The following is a 20,007-nucleotide window of genomic DNA, read 5'->3' on the forward strand; positions in this document are numbered from 1 at the left end:
AGAAAGAGGGGATGGGAACGAGGAATATCGGCCCCTATTCCGCCACGAAATCGTTTTTTTTCTCTTGTTGGAGAAAAAGCTGAACGAAAGAGGGTAACCAGCTACGCCCCCCCTCTTTCACCTGAGTTTCGTCAAAACTCCTCCTTCCATTCCAATCCAGATCACTGAATAACACCTCTCTGGGAATCGTTATACTTTTAAAAAATGAAATACCACTTAAAATAAGATGCAGGGAGAACAAAGGAATGGTACACAATCGATCTAGTTACATTATCTTTATACTTGTTCTTCGATAATGATAATATCGTACAAAGTATACGTTATTTTTAAATTAACAATGAAGGAATATAACAGATTTTTCATTTCGTATACACGAAATCTTACGCATTGGAATTATGACATACTTTTATTATCTTCTATACAGAGCTAGATGTTATCAACCATTGATTCGCGTGTCGGATGGGCGTCCATGATTTTTCGTAATTACTTGTAATTCGTACTAAAGTATACATTCGATAAATACAATGGCTTTCGAATAATGGCACTAATCAAAAGCCACTGTATTCGTGACCTTGGTACTAATTACAAGGCCGAGCACCCAGTATCGAGAATAATACTTGTAAAAAAGCCTCCTTCAACGGATCAAACGACTAAAAATAATGATTAACCAAGGGACATATTTTTTGCGAGCTTCAATGAATGTAGATGTTAATGATTATCTGTCAAACTTCCTATTTATTTTAGGAACGATAGATTTTCGAAGTCTTGTAACGGACATGTAAAAACGTAGTCTTGTAGATACTAAATATTTAAACGATACCCGCAAATATTACGTAACGAAAACTGGCAGAATTAAAAACAAAACGTTGATGCAGTTTTCACTCGATTAACGCTAATTTACAAAGGACAAAATCAATCGTGTTTGACGATTGAGTAAACGTGTGTAAAATGTATATGTAAATGTTTAAATATTATTAGCCGCTACGTTAAGAAGTAAGATATAGACACGGTCACAAACCTTTAACCTTCAAGCTCAATCGTCAAACTTAATGGAATTGACGCTAGTATCTATTTGACCGCCGCGGTAGCTACCACGTTTTTTCTTCGTCTTTTCGTGTCGAAATGACTTTCCTCTCGTATGTTTCAGGTCTAGATTTGCTTTCTCTCCCCAAGAGCCACGTGCGCCTCTCTGTTGGACAAAATTTAAACTTTGCTTACTTGTCGTACTAACACTGACTTAGATTAATGTTTCTCAAACTTCACTTGTTCAGGATAACCCTTCTCGCAAACAGAGATTACGAACCGTTTACGTTAAGAAATACTTCTTCGATTTGAGAAACTCTGATCTAATCGGACCAATGTTTTCAGACCGAAGTACCCCTCATCTTTGTACATATTTTGTATCATCAATCGTCAAACGTTATTTTCTTATTTTGAGGTGACGCGTTATCGAATGATTTCTTTTTATCGAAACCGCCTCTGCCGCCCCGGAACCCACCCCCTCGACCGCCACCCCGTTCGCCATCTTTATTACCCCATGATCTCCTAAATCCGTCCGATTGACCCCCCTCGGTTTCATTTCCACCCCACGACTTTCTGTTGTCGAAACCACCTCTCCCGCGACCACCGCGACCGCCTCTATCGCCACCTCCACGGCCGCCTCTATCACCACCTCCACGACCGCCTCTATCACCGAAACCACGGCCACCCCTGAATCCACCGCGTCCTCCTCTATCACCGAAACCGCGACCACCCCTGAATCCACCGCGACCTCCTCTATCGCCACCCCCACGGCCTCTACCACCGCCTCTACCACCGCCAAATCCACCCCTTCCTCCGTGTTTCTTAAAACCACCCTCTTCTTGATCGTCCTCCTAGAACAAAAGAGAAACTCAGGTCAATCGCCGTTTTTTTTACAAACGTATCATACGCGAATATCTTTTCGATTTGTCTCCCCCAAAGGAACATTTCAAAAAGGGTCGGTGAATGCACGGAAACATGGTCTCAAGCTTTTTATGGAACGGCGAGTGACCTGCGCTTCTCGGATGTTTCCAAGCATTTACCTTTGCCTCAAAAGAATTGTTAGCCAATTTGGGATCCAATTCTATTCGCTCGTCTTGTACACGACGGAAAGGAGTGTTTTTTTGCTGCTAAACATAAAATTTGACGAATAAAAACATTTACAAAATAAATAAATTGTTGATCATTTTCAAAAACAGTTACAAGATTTTTTTAAAAAAGAATGTACCAAATAAAATATTGTACCTTATCACCGTTGAAGCTATTGCCTGCTTTCACAAAATTGCTGTAATTGTTTTTATGCATTTTCATAGGTTTTTCATCATTCTCATCTTCCTCTTGTTGCTCTATTTCTTGGTGTTTCCTCTTCTCTGCTTTAGCTGGTGTTTTTTGCTGAGGTACTTTCTCTTCTTCCTCGGCATCGGAGTCGCTTTCCTCAGAGTCGGAATCTTTTTTAGCAGCTGCTGGCTTTACGGGAGTTTTCATAATAGGCGCTGCTTGTGGATTTTCATCCTCCGACGAATCATCGGAATCGTCGCTGGATGATTTTTTCTTGATATTTGCTTTTGCTACTGCTTTTACAGGTTGTTTAACAGGCTTTTCATCTTCAGAGTCATCAGAGTCTTCGGAACTAGAGGATTCTTTCTTTGCCACTGGTTTTGTTACAGGCTTTGGAGCTGGTTTCTCATCTTCGTCGGAATCATCGGAATCATCGCTGGAAGATTCTGCTTTTTTAGCCGGGATGGGTTTAGCTGGTGTGACCGACTTGGTGGGAGCAGGTTTTTTAGCGGATGTTTCTTCTTCGCTACTCTCCTCGCTCGAAGACTCTTCCTTCTTAACAGGGGCTTTTTTTGTAACTACTGGTGTGAGAGCTGGCTTTTTAGTTGGAGGTGCGTATTCTTCGCTACTATTTTCGCTAGAGGAAGATTCCCGTTTCTTAGTAGGAGTCTTCTTTGCAACTGCTGGTGTTGGAGGAGCAGGCTTTCTAGCTGGAGGTGCATCTCCTTCGCTACTTTCTTCGCTAGACGATGATTCTTTCTTCGCGACTATTGGTTTTGCTGGGGTAGTTTTCGCTTGTTTTACAGGTTTTACCGCTTCCTTCTTCGTTTTAACAGGTTTTTCTAATTTTGTCTTGTTTTGAACAACTTTTGGAGTTTGTTTTGAAGCAGTCGTCTTTTCCGAATCGCTAGATTCTTCTGAAGAATCGGAATCTTCGCTTGATGCTTTCTTTGTTACTGGTGCTTTAACTGCAGATGCAGCAAGTACTGATTTCTTTAATATTGGCTTAGCGGGACTTTTATCTTCTTCGCTACTGTCATCGCTGGAAGATTCTTTCTTACTGGGCATAGCCTTTGCAACTGGTTTTGTAACTACCTTAGGAGTTACGTTTGCTTTAGTCATCTCTTGATCATCTGAATCAGAGTCATCATCCGAAGATTCTTGTGCTTTAGGTGCTGGAACTACTTTTGGAGTAGATACTGCTTTCGGTTGTTGTTTTGGTGTCTCTTCCTCTTCCGAAGAGGAACTTTCATCCGAACTTTTATTTTTCTTTACAATCTGTGCTTTAGATGGTGTCTTAACGGTAAGCTTAACACTTGCTGCTACTTTCGGTGCTGTTTTCTCATCTTCGCTCGAGCTATCATCCGAAGATTCTTTTTGCTTATTTATTACAGCATTCGCTGGTGCTTTGCCATTTACCTGTGGGACCTTTTTCGGCGTTTCATCTTCGCTTTCTGAACTTGATTCCGAACTACTGTCTTTTGTTTGTGCTTTTACGTTGAGTTTTTTGGGCGAAGTCTTTTGAAAATATTGATATACTTCTTGTATCGTTGGCGCTCCCTTAGGCAGCGCGGGCTGAAAAAAAAAATAAATGAACATGAACGAAGCTCCAAATAGTTTCGCGATCAATCTGATAGTTACCCATATTAATACTATAAAGACGAAATAATGTTAATCCATGACAGAAAAACAAACGAACGATCGTGATAGGCAAATACCATTTCAAGAAATATTCGAAATATGAAAGAATGGAAATATTTCGCCCACGTGGTATGACGGAATGGCGGCATTTCGTGCGCCGCATGGCAGCGGCACAATGAAAATCGATCAACGAATGTATGTATGAAAAATCTTTCTATAACCTTACCGCTTTTGTTTTCTTCTGAAAAACCTTCGCCAAAGACGTGTCTTTTTTTAACAAATAGTCGTACACAAGGGCAGATACACTTAATTCTTCAGCGGATGCCATGCTGGACGCGTGAGCGAAGATGCCGGAAAATTAGCCACAACTTCTCGCACGATTATACACCATCCGCCCTCCTGTGAATGGCGCTGCGATCGGGCATGAATCGCATAGAACTTAGATGCGTCGCTCATTTTTTTCATCATATATTTATTACTTGTTAAACACGCATTTGTGAATTAATTTTGCGGCAATATCAATTAAAGATGCATCTCGCTTATATTACGTTGTGTATAAATCTTTGTGTAGTAAATTGAATTAGTCTTTGCGCTTTCTAAAAATTGATGAAACCTTCCCGCTACTCTGTGATTGGTTAGTAGGCAGTGCTGGCAGTGCATTGGACGTTTTAAAAATTATGAAGCGGCTTCTGTAGTTACCCAGTAAAGTGTTACATTTTCGAACGAGAATTCAGTTTCTTTAATCGTGTTTAGCGGCAATCTTTTGTAAATAATGACTGAGACGCAGCAAAAGACGAAATGTATTACGTTGAAAGGTTCGGCACAATTAGTGAAGGAATATCTTCGTAAGTACATCGATCGTTTAATATTCCGTTCATGTGTGTTTATAACCGTCATTGGTTGCTTGGAGTCTGGGTAGAAATCGTTGTTTTATGAATTGTTTTTCTGTTACAGTTTACGGAGTGAACAGTATTTTATATCAGAGAGGCATTTATCCACCAGAAACGTTCGAGCCTGCTGAAAATTTTGGCTTGTTCGTTTTAATGTCGACGGATCCAAAGATCAAGGGATTCTTGGATACTGTGCTTAGTCAGATTCAAGAGTGGCTCGTTCAACGAAAAGTACAAAAAATAACCCTCGTTATAACGAATGTAAATACTAAAGAAGTTCTGGAAAAGTGGGACTTCAAGGTCGACTATGAGGGTCAAACTACAAATGGAGTAAACGATAGTATAAATAAGAATCTTCCTGATGTAGGGAACAAAGATGTAAAAACTATACAGAAGGAGATCCGTGAAGTAATACGCCAGATCACGGGTGAGCTTTTATACTTCTTTATACAAAAGGCTTTGATGTAACCTAACCAGTAGAAACATGTGTTGCATGATATTTACAGATCGATAAAATAGCAGAATATAATGCTGATACTTGAAAAAATAGTGTTTATAGGTAATATATGTATAGATAAGTTTTAGAAACTATTTGTTTAGAATCACAGAGTGGATTGGGGACATGTTATTGTGTGAATGGTTAACTGTAGTGTGCATTCTTTGTAGGATCAATGTTTAATGTTATGGACTAGGGAGAGATGACAAGGTTATACAAATATTTTTGTGGTTTTTTATGTTTTAGGTACAGTGAGTTTTCTTCCATTATTGGACTGTTTATGTTCTTTCGACATCTTGACTTATACAGTCCCTGACTGTAATATTCCAAAGGAATGGGATGAAACACAGCCTGTTTTCATTGCCAATAGCCAAGAAGTTCAATTGAGGTCGTTTTCAACTTCTCTTCATAAGATGGAGACTATAGTTAGTTATAAGAATCTTTAGAATTATGTATCTGTGGTTGTTGATTGTATATACAAAACATACGATAATTTCAATGTTCTTAGCAATAATTATTAATTAAGGCTGTTACGCAAAACTATATTATATACCAAGATCATCAAACTGCATCGATGGTTGCATTATTTTTAAGAGTTTGCATGTATCGACACTATTATTGTCTGTAAAGAGTTTTATAAGAATATATTTTTTGATATTACATCGATACTTCAGCTCATCCTATGGGAAACCAGTCACTTTGATAGTTTCAGTGAAATTTAGGGACAGGGAGATTGAATAAGTCAGTAGAATCTTGGCAGATTTTATTAAAACATAATTGACTATTACACGTAACACAGGAATTATATTATTTTACTTGGCAAAGCATGAAAGATACGACTAGAATAAAATATTCTCCGTGTTTGACGTACGTCATATACCAAAATCGCAAGTAACGTCGTTAGCATTACATAAACGTTCTCGAGTGTGTACGATCGCTCCAAATTTCTCGAATATTTCGCACGTTTCTCTTTCGATGCACGGTAATGACACGAATCCCCGAAACAAACATGAATCCGATATTAAACGTAGAATCGAAGTAAGTAATCCATGGGAGCGCGTACACGTTTGACTATTAGGCATCTCTTTAAAGGTATCGTGAACGCGTGAGAAGAGCGTGACAAACTTTGTCCCTATCTTGTCTCATAGCGTAAGTAGACAGTACACAGCTAACGTGGGTCAACCCACAGGCAGAGTATATCGCACTCTTCTCGCGAGCAAACAGTATATATAAGTAGTAACTCGCGACGGATTCGAGGCATCCTTTCGGTGCGCGGTCTGAAACGAAACTCGATACAAATCTCGCTTCTTAAGTATACTATTTTCTTCGTTTTTTTTTCTTCGCGACGATCGAATAAATTGGTACTGGTCGTAAATTCTCGCCTCCGGTACCTATCGTACCCGGACTATCTCGAACGATAATCGAAGACCATTTTTGTTTAGGAAACATCAACAGCGGCGTATGCTTTCGTTACGATAACAGCAGCATTCGTTTTCCCTTACGACAGTTTTTCGCTATTAAGTTCCGTTAACGTACTTCGTGCTGCTAGAGATTTTTAGCCTTTACGAACCATAGTGCACCTCGTTTTCGCTATTAGACTATCGTCGAACGTGAATCGTTCGCCGTTCACGCGTCGTACAAAAAACGAATCGTTCGGTCGGCCCTCTCGCTTTCTCTCTTGTTTCTTTTTTTCTTTATTTCATTCGAACTAACATTATTCAACTTTCGAGAACAAGGCAAGTTTGCTTGCTTCCACGGTGTCTTCGCACTGCCCGACACATCCGAGGGCGGACGGCACGTCCGTAATAATAATCTTCAACGCTGTACGCAAGCTGTACGCTCATAAATCTCGCCTAGACTATTTAGATTTACGTCGGTTTTTTGTCTGGTTAGTTTACACACTGCAAAAGCTGCTGGAAATACGTTGAAGTTTATAAACATTACTAATCCGGCTGGTCCGCCGTGTGCTGGTTTTCTTGCGACGACTTAAGTGCACCGTTTGAATCTGAGACGTAGGGGATAATTTGGTAATTATTAGCTACATTGAACAATTGCGCCGTCGTTCCTAAGTTTAGATTCACTTGACGCGTACAATCGATGATACAAATGCAAGTTAAAAAAGAAAATATAATCAATATTTCTTGAAACATTTTACGACATGCAAATGTTATTATTATGAAAATATATTTATCCTTTTATTGTTGTTGGAAATTCGGATACTCAAACTTGAAAAACCAAACACAGTTTACAGCGGCACAGGTGATTGTAAACTTTCAAACGATTGCGTATTTATTAATGGGGGGTCAATGGTCGAGGAAAATGGAAACTTTTTAAGGTGAAATTCGTAGAATACGTCTCTCCGCTCGTCACGACCATTAGGCACAGCCACCGCGGACCAGAACGAGCGTTGTGTCGCTATAACATTACGCGATAATTCTCTCGAGTATCGTAAAAACGCGTCTCCTAGTAGAAACATTGAAAAATAAACAACGCGAAACAATATACAATATTTTACAGTAGCACTTTTTAGTCGTTTCGTCCGTGACAGGGCGGGAATTCCCGCGGATCGGCGATCGATATTCGACGAAACGAAATATTGGTCGCGTTCCCTTCCGATCCTGGCTCGGAATCGACGTGAACGGTGACGATCGACGATCGTTCGTCGCTTAATTAACTATTATTTATTATTACCGTCGCCAGTCGTTCTGCGGGCCCTGTTCGTACGCTCGAAAAAAAAATCTACGCGTTTCAGAGACGGGCAAAATTTGATTCGAATAATAGATGACGAATAAACACGCTCTTCGGCAATTTATTCGCAACGTTTATTCGATTGGGATATTCCATAATTATTATCGAACTAATATAGGATAAAAAGTTTGCATCTTTATTTATTCACCTTTTATTCATCATTTATTCATCTTTCTTTACCTTTCATTCCTTACTCGAAACTCTCGTCTAGATAAATATTTTGACCGTCTCTGATGCATCTCTCCAGTCCCGTCCGGACTGTGCAACACGTTGTGCACTTTTGAGTCTTCGTTTATACACCTCTACTTAAGTTTTACCTTGGACTAATCGCTATATTCAATATTCGATTTACGATCGTTTTATGCGTAAAATATCATAAAATACATTCCTCTTTTGTTCGATATGAGTAGACTCGTCGTTCCGATCGTCTATCGAGCGGGTCGCGACGATATTTTCTCTGTTCTCCGTTGTTTATTTAAGCGGCAACGTTCGCGGAAAGCGTCGTTTTCGTTCACGTGTTTTCTCTCAGAAATGGGTAAAATCGTATTCGAATAATACACGACGAATGAAATCAACCTGTAGCGATTTATTCGTTCGCTATAACATATTTCATTTTAGTATTTAAATATAAATTTGCGTTGAAAGTGTAAGGGACAATTAATTTATCTTTTATTACAAACTACGGTATAGTTTTGCGTGAAGGCACGCCCGTGTCGATCGGGACGACGAGTCATCGATGACTCACGATGACTTTCATACAAATCGTTCGATAGGTACGAGCGACGCGAAATGAATTCGTAACGGAAAAGCACGGCGGCACTAGTAAGCTTGCACGGACATCATACGCTACCACGGTTTCCTTCTCGTTTCAGAAAAGTCTGTTTTGGTTGCGCGGAAGCTCTTCCTTTTCTCGCGCGGGAGAACGCCGGGGAACACTCTGTTCGCTCGTTTGTTCGGCAACTATCTGTACGTGATTCGTTTATACCTCTACAAAATGTAAAAAGTTGGCGCGCGTGTTTACTCGCCGATCGTTGGAAACGCGAAAACCAATGCCTTTATCGGTTTTACGCTGTACAGCTTACAAACAAATAAAAGGGACGCTTTTTTTGGATCGATTCTTTTTACGCGAGATATCGATCCCTGTATATTGGAACGAGCAGACTCGGTACTTTATTCGAGCAGCGTCGAGATCACCTCAAGAAAGATTTCAGCTTTCTCGAAGAAGTCGATTCGTGACTTCCGGAGTTAAGTTCGCCCCTAACGAGAGTAACTCGTCCCGTGTTTCCTTCCACTATGTTTTTTCTTTCTCTCTTTTCTTCGTCGACGATCGTTCCAACCGGGCCAATCGAGGCCGACATTACGATTCGGCGGTGGCGTGGCGAAAATGTAATTACTCGCCCGCCTTCGGGGCGCAAACGATTCTTACGGTGACGCTCGCGAGCTCCGTTAATTAAAGTACCGCCCGATTTCTCCCAGACTTGGCGTAAATAACGCAACCCAAGAGTCGCAAACGACTTTGTCAAACCAATTTCCACCGAGCTTTCCGGCTTTTCCTTTAACAGAGAAACACACGACTGGCTCTGGTCTGCAACGTTTCCGATCGATCGGCGCTCGACACGCGCGCCTCTCGAAGGGGATACAAGGGATACTTTGTACAAGAGGGTCCTGGACGCGTCTAAATGCACGTTGCGACGGACTCTCGCTTGGTAAACTGACCAGCGTCTCTTTCACGGCGGTTTAATTCTCCATTTCGAACACCTGGTTTTGTCTTCGAGGCAGACGCCTCTGAATAGGGATGCAATCGAGTTCGGTACAGGCTTGGAAATCTTCGCTAATATTTTTCGAATTTTAGCAGCCGTTACTAATTTCTCGAGTTTACTTTATTAACCCTATAGTGCGCAATTTTTCAATTCGGAGCAAACACGAATAACGCTGTACCGCAAAAATTCTTTTATAACGTAGATGTTTTATTTCTGTTAGGAACAGCCCATAAGTTGTTGTTTACCTTGACATGTAATAAAATATCAAAGAAAAATGCGGTTGATGCATGTGTGCATCCATGCGCACTGTAGGGTTAATTTACTAAATTTTTCTTTTTCTCATTCTCGTCAAAGCGCCCCTGGCAAAAGGCGCCCCGATGCGATGTTTATTTTCACGTACAACTAGTTTTGCCAGCGGATATCAGTTGGCTCAATATTTGAGGTTCGTTTTGATAGAAACGAGAAGTACTCGTAAAAATAGAATTCAAGAAGGAGAATGAATACGTGGATGGTTCGTCCCAATAAGTAGCGACGGAATCGAGTTCGGTGTGTTTCAACTAAACAAAAGATACGCTCGATCTCATCGTTGTCGATAAGCCTGCGATCCTCTCCATGCCACGAAGCAAAGGCACCGCGTACAAATCGTACTTTTGGATCAACGAATTTATAGAACGGAGGCGATGAAAGGCTTTCGAAACTGTCCGGTTCTAGGACGGTACGCGCGATTACGTCCCTGCCTCGAAGACATTGGCCACCACGTAGGAAGGACCCGTTGATCCTGGAAATCCTATTACAAGGTCCGGGATTGTCCAGGACGAGTCCTTCTTTCTGCGATCCCGCAAAACGAAATCGTCGCGTCCACGTGGCGTTGTAACGATCCCCACGTGCTCGACGAGGACGGTTTACGGTCTCTATCCCTTCTCTTTGCCCCTGTCACCTTTCCCCGCTATGAAAAAGAACGGATAACCATGAATCTAAGAGCCATTTTTCACGGAGGGTCACGAGAAAGCAATAGCATCGATAACGTTTCGGATTCTTTGACGACGGATTATCGAGCGTCCAAGGCAGACGGAAGTAAATAGGGATGATCAGACCTGCTCGGCAGCTCTGTCGAAAGAAGCTCGTCAGAAAAAGTGACCAGTCCCGAAAGTAACTGCGATTTGTCTTCGAACTTCTTTTAACCTGCGACCAAGCATTCTCTTCGACGGGTTTTTCCAACGTCCAGGAATAGCTGAGCAACTGACGAAGAAAAATTAAAGCCGCCAGAGGAAAACACAACATACCCTCGTAAACGCAGTTTACACACGCGGGACTTAAATTTGATTTGGCCGTGATATTTTTCCTCGTGCTGCTAGCTCGACCTGGTAACGTTTATCGTGCATTCCGACATTTTCAACCTGAACGTGGAGCCAGGGGGGAATGGGGAAAGGCTGCAGAGAAAAAACGAAGAGACTCTCTTTTCCGTTGTTTTCGAACGTTGAATTCAACCGCGGCGAAGCCCTTTTTCGTCCGTGAGCGCGCTGTTTTCATTCGACGGGGTCGCTCGTTCTTCAGGATCTCCTGCGTTCTCGCCCCTGTGCTCGCTGGGGGACGACGCTGAAACCGCTCGACGGTTGTTCTGCAACGAGAAAAGAGAGAATGGATCGATTAAAAGAAAAAGTCAAGTTAAAAGCGTGATTGGATATCGCAGGTCTATGCGGTTTAGGTTTTCTTCAGCGTTATGTTCAGGATTCGTAAGGCCTACGATTAACCCTTTGCACTCCAAGCAATTTAGTTATATGAACATGAAAATTATTCGGTACTGTTCACGATCCCTTCGCTTTACTCGATATAATTGGAACGTCTTCGGAGCATCCCTTGTCGTCGTCTCGATTAATGGAATCGACGCGGTCAACGATAATCCCACCCCCGCGTTGTCGCCTTCTCCTTAGAGGAAATTCGGTTTCAACGGGTTGGATTATTCCTTGGGGGGGTCGCGTTTTTGCGAGACGATCGGTAGCAGCAGGCTTTCTTGCTGCGCCCCATGAATTCTGCAAGCTCGACTCTCTTGCAGGATTTCTTGCTTCCGTTTCCAAAGCTGTCCGAGGCAACCTGCTGAACTAAAGGCGGGTATAAAGAAATTAGAAATGGCTACCTGGTCAGGATGATCCGCGGGATGAATGGTGCCCGGTGTCGCAAATCTTTCCTGGGCCGTTTCTCAGCTGGAAATGCGCGCTCCACGGCGAATGTTGGAGCAAACTAGTTGACGCTGTCGAGCTGTCGACGGTCCAGAACGCGGGACGCGCGTGGACGAAGTTGGTCGGCGAATCGCTTCATCTCCCGGGGCTCTCCTGCGGTAGGAAGTGGCCGTCAAAATTATTCGTGTGCCGCGAAAGGTACTTACCGAGCGATGCCTTTGCTCACCCGGACTTTCCGGCCTAATTAGCCCGGATCCATTAAGTTTATCCGTGGGGCATCGGGGTCGTCAAGTTCCCCGGGGAACCGACGCCGTCGGAGGAAAGTTCGGTCAACGGGCGGGAGAGATAACTCTTGGACTAAGTAGCGAATGATTAAGCCGGAACACTGTAGATCGTATGCTTCCGCCGCAGCCATTCCTATCCGCGCCCCTGAGTAACAATTAGCCCGTTCCTGGCGAATACTCCGCGTTCGAGACCTCTCCTGATCCGAGGCTTTGAGGGAGACTTGGCGAAACTGGGGACGACGTAATCTTTCCACGACGATAATTATTATAAGCTTCGACCGATACTCGCGAGTGCTTTTCTCTCTCAAATGAAGGGCCGGCAGGTTTAATGTTAAACATGTTACCGAATGGTAAAATCTCGATTCTGTAATAACGATTACATTTCGCCCCACCTCGATGGCGAAGAGTTTGCCCACTCGCGTTAACCACGCCTAATCGAGAGGCCACGAAGATTTACATACACACTCGCACACGAGAGCGATGCATCGTGTGCAAGATACGCGGCTTTAACGCCACTATAATGGACTTGCGAACTATTCAACGGGCGGGTAACCCGGCTAACTTGGTACGGTTTCGAAGCCGATGCTCGCATCGCTATAGGACGCTCTCCGAACGAAAAGTAAGATGTTGCAAGTGCTGACTATCGCGTGTTAGGGATACTCGTTACTCGCCAGTCCTACCGTGAAATTCTCCACGGTGAAAATCATCGGCAATTAAAATTATTCGCTCCCAGAGCGACGAAGCGTGAAAGAGTTCGTCAATGGTGGACAAAGAGACGTTCCACGATTGCGTTCTTTGACGATCGAAATCAATTATAGGGAAGAATTGTCAAACAAACGTCCCTTGAAAAGAGGAGCGCGATCAAAATTTTAATTTCAACTTTATTGCGGGTTCGTGGAATTTCATTTTAATCGTCGCATAGAGCGATGATCGCGTAATATTGCGCGACAATGCAGGTCGGAGAAGCCCGTTACGCGAATAATCAGTCGATTAAAATTGTATTCGTATCCTCGTCCCAGCGAAAATTTATACCGATTAATTAAACTCGCGTTCGAATAAGCATTCAAATATATCTCGTTCGAAATAAAATTCGCCCATCTTTGGCTCGATAATGGCTCGAGAATGCGTCAGTGAGCCCCAAAGTCGTTTCGTCGCCAGCTGGAGCAAGAACGAGTACTCGGTGACTTTAACGGTCATAGATAAACCTAATGGCCTGCGCTAATTAGAAGCAAAGACCATTATCGGCCCTCCACACCCGGCAAAAACAAATTTGTCGGGGGCACATCTATTACCGATTCCGGTTGTTTGCGACTGCAACCGTGGATCTGGTCCATGGTCGTACTAGTGACTCGACCAGGTTCTAGTTCATTCCTGTCTACGCTAACGTTCGCTTCGTAAAATAATTGATTCTTAAAATAACAAAATACGATTGTCTTATTTTTCTCACGTTTGGAAAATAAGGCAAGGGCCAGAAAAATCGGTAAGAGTTACTGCCACAAACCGTTGTTGGGTTTTCCCTGGCCTTCACATACATCTTCGCAAAATGTCTACAATTTGAACATTGAAATTTTTCTACCTGTTTTCACGAGTCGATTACCAGTCGCGTTTACGGTAGCTAGAATTTCTTGGTCTGAACTCGACAGGATTTCAGCGAGGAATGCGGAACGCAAACAGTCCCGAAACCGAGTTCCGTAAGCGTAGAGAACGCAGCAGCGATTTTTCCCGACGATCGTTGCCATTTCTTTCTCGCGTTTCGGCGTTTCACTTTTGTTATTTTCCCAGGCAGCTTTTTTCCATAGGTGCAGAGGTTGCACCGAGTTAGCAAAGAGCCCCGGATATCGCGAAGCTCATATCCCAGGGCACTCCTTTCCCCGACGTTTCTCCCGCCGCTTTCCACCTTTTTCATCGGCGTTCCTTCTCGCGGAACGACCATTCCTCCGCATTCCCCTGCGATACGCCGCTATCTAAGGACTCCGGGGAGATCCCGTCGGGTATTACATCGGGTTCCGCGTTTATTAATCTAGGAATTACTTCTCTGGAGACGCGGGGAACGTGACAGAACGATTCGCAAAACAGGGAAAACAGAAAGAAGGAAGAGAAGTCCTTTACTGAATATCGACGTCGAGAAAGAACCTCCCATTTTTCGCGTGCCTTGGCGTTTCGAGAAATATAGCGGAGATTCCGTAACGAAAATAGAAGCCTCGTCCGCGTTGTAATTACTTGTCGGGAAAGCAGTAATTCGAGGATTTTGATTCGTAAGACGAGACAAAAATTAGTTTACGTTAACATTTAAAGGGATCTATCCTTGTTTCTTACCTTTGAGAATTGACGGCGAGGCTGGGCGCTCGTCGCGGGCTCGAGGCGAGGCAACGGCGAGAAACCAGAAGAAAAACAACAGGTAGAAACAGGTGCGGGAAACGCAGGACGAAAACGGAAAACGGAGGAGTCTGCGGGTCGACGAACGTAAGAACGATGCGGCTCCATCGTCGCGAACGTTCGTGACGTTTGGATTGGTCGGGAAATGGAAACGCCGTGTAGAAAATTGGAGAGCCCGAGGAGAACGGAGAAGACGAGGACGCGTATGTAGGAACCTGAACGGGTGTGGGGAAGGTACGTGGGTGAGGCTACAACAAAACAAAACACGATGAATGTCCCGATGTGCAAGCTGCAAGCAAAACAATGCAGGGAAGATCGATGATTAGTATTCGTCGCCCCCTGCCGCGAATTACTTGGATAGAGAGCTAGGATAACTTTTAGACCGATGGATTGCATACTAGTAAGTCTGGTTTAGGTCTACTCAAGTAAATTGATGCCAGCACTTTATCCAAGCAAGCGTTTCGATTAGAAATTAAATTGTCGCATGCTAGAACTGTAGCACCGTTGAATGCCAAAGATCGAATGTTAGTCGAGTGGAGAGTTAGGTGTTATTTACCTTGACAGTGCCGCTAGATTCGCTAGAAGCGGGCGAGCGTCACGTCCTCAGCGAACGAAGAGAACTTATCCATATCTTGGGTCAGCGTAAAGAAGAGAAACACGTTTCCATTAATATTTCATACGAGATCATTATTCCCAGGCCACGGGGATGAATTCATCGTTCGATTCGGAATCGCTAAGACTCCCGCGACTATTGAGCCGAGTCTCCGGTGTCCAAAAGATGTTGAACGCCTTCCAAATCGATCGAAGTAATCGCCAAAGCCCAGCGCGACGACGCGGATCGGTTAGCTCGAGCGAGCTGCGATTCGCGTGGGAAAGAGCAAGGTTTTTGGGAAGCAGAAGGTGCTTTCGGTCTCGTACTACGCTGGCGGTCGTCTTACGGGCTCTTCAGGGCTCTTGCCCTCGAGAGGAGTCACCTCGAGAGCCAGCACACGAGGTCGAGAAACGGCCATAGTTCTATTTCCGTAGCTCGTGAATCATCCCTGCTTCGCCTATCTCTCCTAACGCCCAGGGTATAACGCTCGCTGAAAGATGGCGCGTCCCTGATAAAGTTCCACCGAGGACGATCTCGAAGGGAGACCCACAGACGAAACTTTCGCGACGAGAAAGAACGCTTCGAGCCACGACACCTCGTGTTCTTATTTCTGGAGGTTTCGGGGACCTTCTCGAGCATTCACGGGGAAACTTTCCAGGCTGTTAAGTGCTGGCAAGACGTAACGATCTGTATTTCGGGACGGTTCCAGCGGTCGACGCGATATTCGGCCGTTTTCTAACCGCTACCAGGCGACGTCGTAACGATGGAAACTTGACCAAGGTATCGCTGCTAAACGGTCCAGGACGTGGACCTCCGACGCGATAAATTCCTCCGTGGCGAAGTTGCAACGACTCTTGGGAATCGCTTTAACGACGAGCCCTGTTGTCGGTGGTCTTCTTAGAGTTCAAATTTAGGGACTCCTTGCGGCAAATTCGACAGTGCTACGAAAGGGGGTATCTTATTGCTCGATACGTTCGGTGCGATACTAGGGTATGTAATGCTGTTCATACATATCCTACACGGAACTCTCAACACTGAACGCTCAACACGCTGAAATGATAACTGCGGTTGTGGTACAAGTCTGTCGGAAGGATAGTCTACGAGTTCGCTTTGCCTGTATCGTCAGGTAAGGAGGGTAACCGTAGAGGTTTACAGGTTGATTTGTAGAATATTATCGCATATGAAAATGTAATAATCGTTGGAAAGTAAGCATCTTAACCCCGCGTCAACATTCTGATTAACTGAGCCGTTGCCAGTTGCCCGCGACTAGCAGGAATAATCCTAGACTGGACGGCGGATCAAGCAATTTCAATTAACCAAAAATTACGCTGCAGCCCCTTTCCATGTTGCACGAACCTCTTGATCGCTGTAATCGCTGTAACGCTGCATTCGAGTGTATAACGAGACGATAGCCCGCGCCACGCTAATACGCATCAGACTACATTTCACGGTTGATCGAGGCCCGGTTCGACGCCATAGACGATTTCCCAAAGGGCTTCAGAGCGATATAATGCAGATGGCCAAGGTATATACCGCGGCTACGTAACCCTGTCGCATTACCGTTGATCCAGCTAACGAGATGCTAGACGTTGGCTCGTTCTCTCATCCTTGAATTCGTCAATGGCTCGTCCATGTCCTAGGATCGGCCGCTAATAGCGGGTACTCGAAGTCGAAGGGTCAATTTTCCAATTGTACTTCGCTGCACGTACGTCGATTCTGCCACTTCTGCGATCTCGCTTCCTCCTTTTTCACTGAGAGAACCTTCTAAGGGCTCCGCCGCGGTGCATCTGGGCGAGGCTCGAATGGGTCTTCATCGAATGAGCGCCATTGAAAAGCGCAGCCACGGATCTCGTTTGGATCGTTTCGTTGGAAAGGTAGGGGTGTTCTTTTTCTCGTTTCGGATGTTCGGATTTCTTCGGCGCGATAGTGTGTTTGGGTGATCCCCAAAGTTTACCGTTTCTTGCCTTCGACGCGATCGTCACGCGGTTGTTGTTTGCCCTTGCTCCACTCTTGTTCGATAGCGAGCCGCGACCCTCGACACAGATATACGAGGGGTGAGAACTCATTCGTCGTTGATCCTTGGTTCGATATGGATCTCGCGTTCGCGCGTCCGCGTCTCTCGTCTCGTGCGCATCACTATAGCCAGTTGATGGGCGATACGGGACAGTGGCTGGACGCTTGGTTGGACTCGGGGGTCTGTCTGCGAAGTCGTTATATTTTAATTACGTCGTAATGCGAATTCATTGTCGGCGAAAGCGTCGGAGATGTCGCCTGCGGGTGTAAACATCGCGTACACTCGACGAAGGCGACCGAGGAATCCTGCGACCCCGTCTCTGAACTCGTATGCCTCTCCTTATATCCTAGCGCCATTCCCCCCGGGGACATATGTCCTTATACCGGCTCCGTGAGCTTTAATGAAAGCCATAAAGCGTTCTCTGGATCCTGCTTGCGGCGCTATCGCTGGCTATACTGGTTGCGCTATAGAATATGTGGTTGTCGGCAATGGGGCTCCAAGGCACAAGGTCGAGCACACTCTCTGGTGTATCCTGATGCCTATTAACAATTGAATCGACGACCTGGATAACGGACTCCAATCGATGAAAGCTTTGGCGATGATGAGATTGGGTTGCGTTCTGGGACCATCGATGCATGTATGGCTTTGCGCGTTTAATGTTTCCTAGGTGGCGATATAATACCACTTTTAAATAAACTGATTTGCAAACAATCTCGCTATTTCGAAAAACGGACGTTCTTGTTTTAAAAAACTTTTGTTCGATACGTTGCATTTTAACCCTTCTATTTCTAGAAACAATCGAGGCGTTACAGTTGGTCGTATATCGTTTATAGCGTCCGTGAATCTAACTCGCGTTGTGCAACGAGTTAACGCGCGATTGCGGAACGTGTTCGTCCGTACTTCTTCTTCCTCGACGAGCGTTGCGGTTGACAGCTTTTCCGGTGTCAAAAGCATGCGATTCCATCGATCGGAGAACAAGCATGGGAATGGAAAAAATTGCTTTCACGATTTTCGGCAACGAGTCGCCGAATATTGCTTCAGATTTATTTTCTTTGAGTTCTTATCTTCAGAATTAATTTATTCGGTTCTTTAATGAAAACTCTGTCACCGATATATGGGTGAAGTGGCGTTCAACGTGTTAATATCGAATAAAACGTATCTATACGGAGGGTGTCAGTGGTGTTGGACGTAAAAACCGCAGAAATAAATAGATCGGTTTGGCGTGAAATGGCCCTAATGAAACCGGCAGCTCGTGGATCGATGGCGAACGACGACGGGAAGGAAAGGATCCCCGTTCATATTTCGCGACGTGCCGATTCGCCAGGAATGTAATTTTCCCGGTTGCCGCGAAAATACCTTTCCGCGTTATCGAACCGCGTCCTCAAACGTATTAATTTCGATTTAATTGTCCCGTTTCATCGGAATCGTTGATACCGCGAAGCCGTCCCGTGCTCTCAATAATTCGAGTTGTCGTTGTCTCGTCGCGTTGTCGATGGGATTCCCCTCTCTTCATACATTTTAATTCAGTGACCCGCCATCGCGAGCGTTTTAATTCGTTCCTTTTGTTCCGACGACCGGATCCATCATCGTTCCCTGTTCGCTATAACTGAACCGACGCGCGTGCATTGTTGTAATCGCCCTTTGACGGTTTCGGTAAGCGAAGTGCATCAGGCGACAATTTATTCGAATTCGCCCACAATGGATCAGGCTTCTGCGCGAACGTCTCTCCATTCAACACCGGTTGCACGATTTTTACGATGATTCAGACGAGGAGAGTATTTAAATAAAAAATCGAATGCCGTACTTTCCGTACCGAAAAGCTCCAATTTTTAAGCTTCGAATAAGTGATAATTTCATAGCGATCGGAGCAATTCGATCATCCAGGGTATATTCTGCGGTCGCGTAAAGACTTTCCGAATCGACGAGGCGAGTGTTTGAAAAATCGAGGCCGAAGCAGCCTCGTTTCAGAGGCGAATCGTGTTATCAGGGATGACGCTGCGAGAGAGAAACCGATCGTATTCTCTAGGAACGATCCTATGTATAAAACGGGAATCGATGTTACTGCTCGACGATAAATATAAAATAGGTTCTTTAGCGATCTGTCGGGGCCTAAAGCCAACCGGTAGACCTCGTCGAAAGGCTCCTGGAAAAATTTATCGAAACAATTCGACGAGCGACACTCTGGCCGCGTTTGTTGGCACACGGAAGTGTCTATCTGCCGCGTGAAACGTTTGAAAAATCGTATTGTCCGGATCCGAAGCGTTTTCGCCTCGAAGGTATCGAGTTGAGCCAAGCGAGCGTCCATTCGAGCGGAGCGTCGTCGTATTTCGAGGGGAACGACAAAGCGTATAAAACCCAAATCGATGGCCTCGCAGTAAATGTAAAACCCCAGCGTCGATCTTACATATTCTAGAGAATTATCGTCATTGTATCGATACACGAACCTCGATCGCACGCGAGACATTCGATTCGAACTAGCCGCGCGCGTCACATATTCGAGCCAGTCGACTTCCGCATTGAACGATGTCACACTTTGTCTTGTTCGGAGTTAGTCGATCCAGAGATGACGAGTCGAAGAATCAGACGCAACGTCGAGATGCCGTCGACGTAGCAGGGTGAACGACCAGCCCTCGTAACGTTTCGTTTCGTCGTCGAACGTTCGCATAACCGGCTAGCAAGCAGCGGGCTTTTCGCGCGAGGACGTCGCTCGTAAAAGCTGGCGCCGCGGCGA

General features: G+C 44.7%; 3 protein-coding genes across 5 annotated transcripts in view; 1 reads left to right on the forward strand and 2 right to left on the reverse strand.

The window, feature by feature from the left end:
• Positions 1 to 260: 260 nt before the first annotated feature.
• On the reverse strand, positions 261 to 4,343 carry LOC128877641 (nucleolar protein dao-5). Of its 3 annotated transcripts, none has more exons than XM_054125128.1 (4): positions 4,166 to 4,342; positions 2,266 to 3,873; positions 2,064 to 2,147; positions 261 to 1,189 (listed from the first exon to the last, which is right to left on the reverse strand). In XM_054125128.1, the coding sequence occupies exons 1-4, from the start codon at positions 4,265 to 4,267 to the stop codon at positions 1,034 to 1,036; spliced, it is 1,950 nt and encodes a 649-aa protein (XP_053981103.1). In that variant the 5' UTR covers positions 4,268 to 4,342; the 3' UTR covers positions 261 to 1,033. The 3 variants fall into 3 exon arrangements, with proteins under 3 accessions (XP_053981103.1, XP_053981102.1, XP_053981101.1); XM_054125127.1 differs by having other exon boundaries at positions 2,064 to 2,150; XM_054125126.1 differs by lacking the exon at positions 2,064 to 2,147 and having other exon boundaries at positions 1,046 to 1,874; positions 4,166 to 4,343.
• Positions 4,344 to 4,592: 249 nt separating this feature from the next.
• LOC128876338 (mitotic spindle assembly checkpoint protein MAD2A) lies at positions 4,593 to 5,985 on the forward strand. Its single transcript, XM_054122607.1, has 3 exons — positions 4,593 to 4,784; positions 4,894 to 5,256; positions 5,572 to 5,985. The coding sequence occupies exons 1-3, from the start codon at positions 4,712 to 4,714 to the stop codon at positions 5,769 to 5,771; spliced, it is 636 nt and encodes a 211-aa protein (XP_053978582.1). The 5' UTR covers positions 4,593 to 4,711; the 3' UTR covers positions 5,772 to 5,985.
• Positions 5,986 to 11,291: 5,306 nt separating this feature from the next.
• LOC128876261 (protein vein) overlaps positions 11,292 to 20,007 on the reverse strand; it is a 223,278-nt gene continuing 214,562 nt past the window's right edge. Inside the window, exons 6-9 of the mRNA XM_054122464.1 lie at positions 15,227 to 15,301; positions 14,611 to 14,959; positions 11,968 to 12,163; positions 11,292 to 11,451 (exon numbers count right to left, since the gene is read on the reverse strand). Of these exons, the coding sequence (XP_053978439.1) occupies positions 15,249 to 15,301 (53 nt within the window). The 3' untranslated portion in view covers positions 11,292 to 11,451; positions 11,968 to 12,163; positions 14,611 to 14,959; positions 15,227 to 15,248. The remainder of the gene's footprint in view (positions 11,452 to 11,967; positions 12,164 to 14,610; positions 14,960 to 15,226; positions 15,302 to 20,007) is intronic.

The sequence above is a fragment of the Hylaeus volcanicus genome, chromosome 5 (assembly GCF_026283585.1).
Source record: "Hylaeus volcanicus isolate JK05 chromosome 5, UHH_iyHylVolc1.0_haploid, whole genome shotgun sequence".
Taxonomy (NCBI): domain Eukaryota; kingdom Metazoa; phylum Arthropoda; class Insecta; order Hymenoptera; family Colletidae; genus Hylaeus; species Hylaeus volcanicus.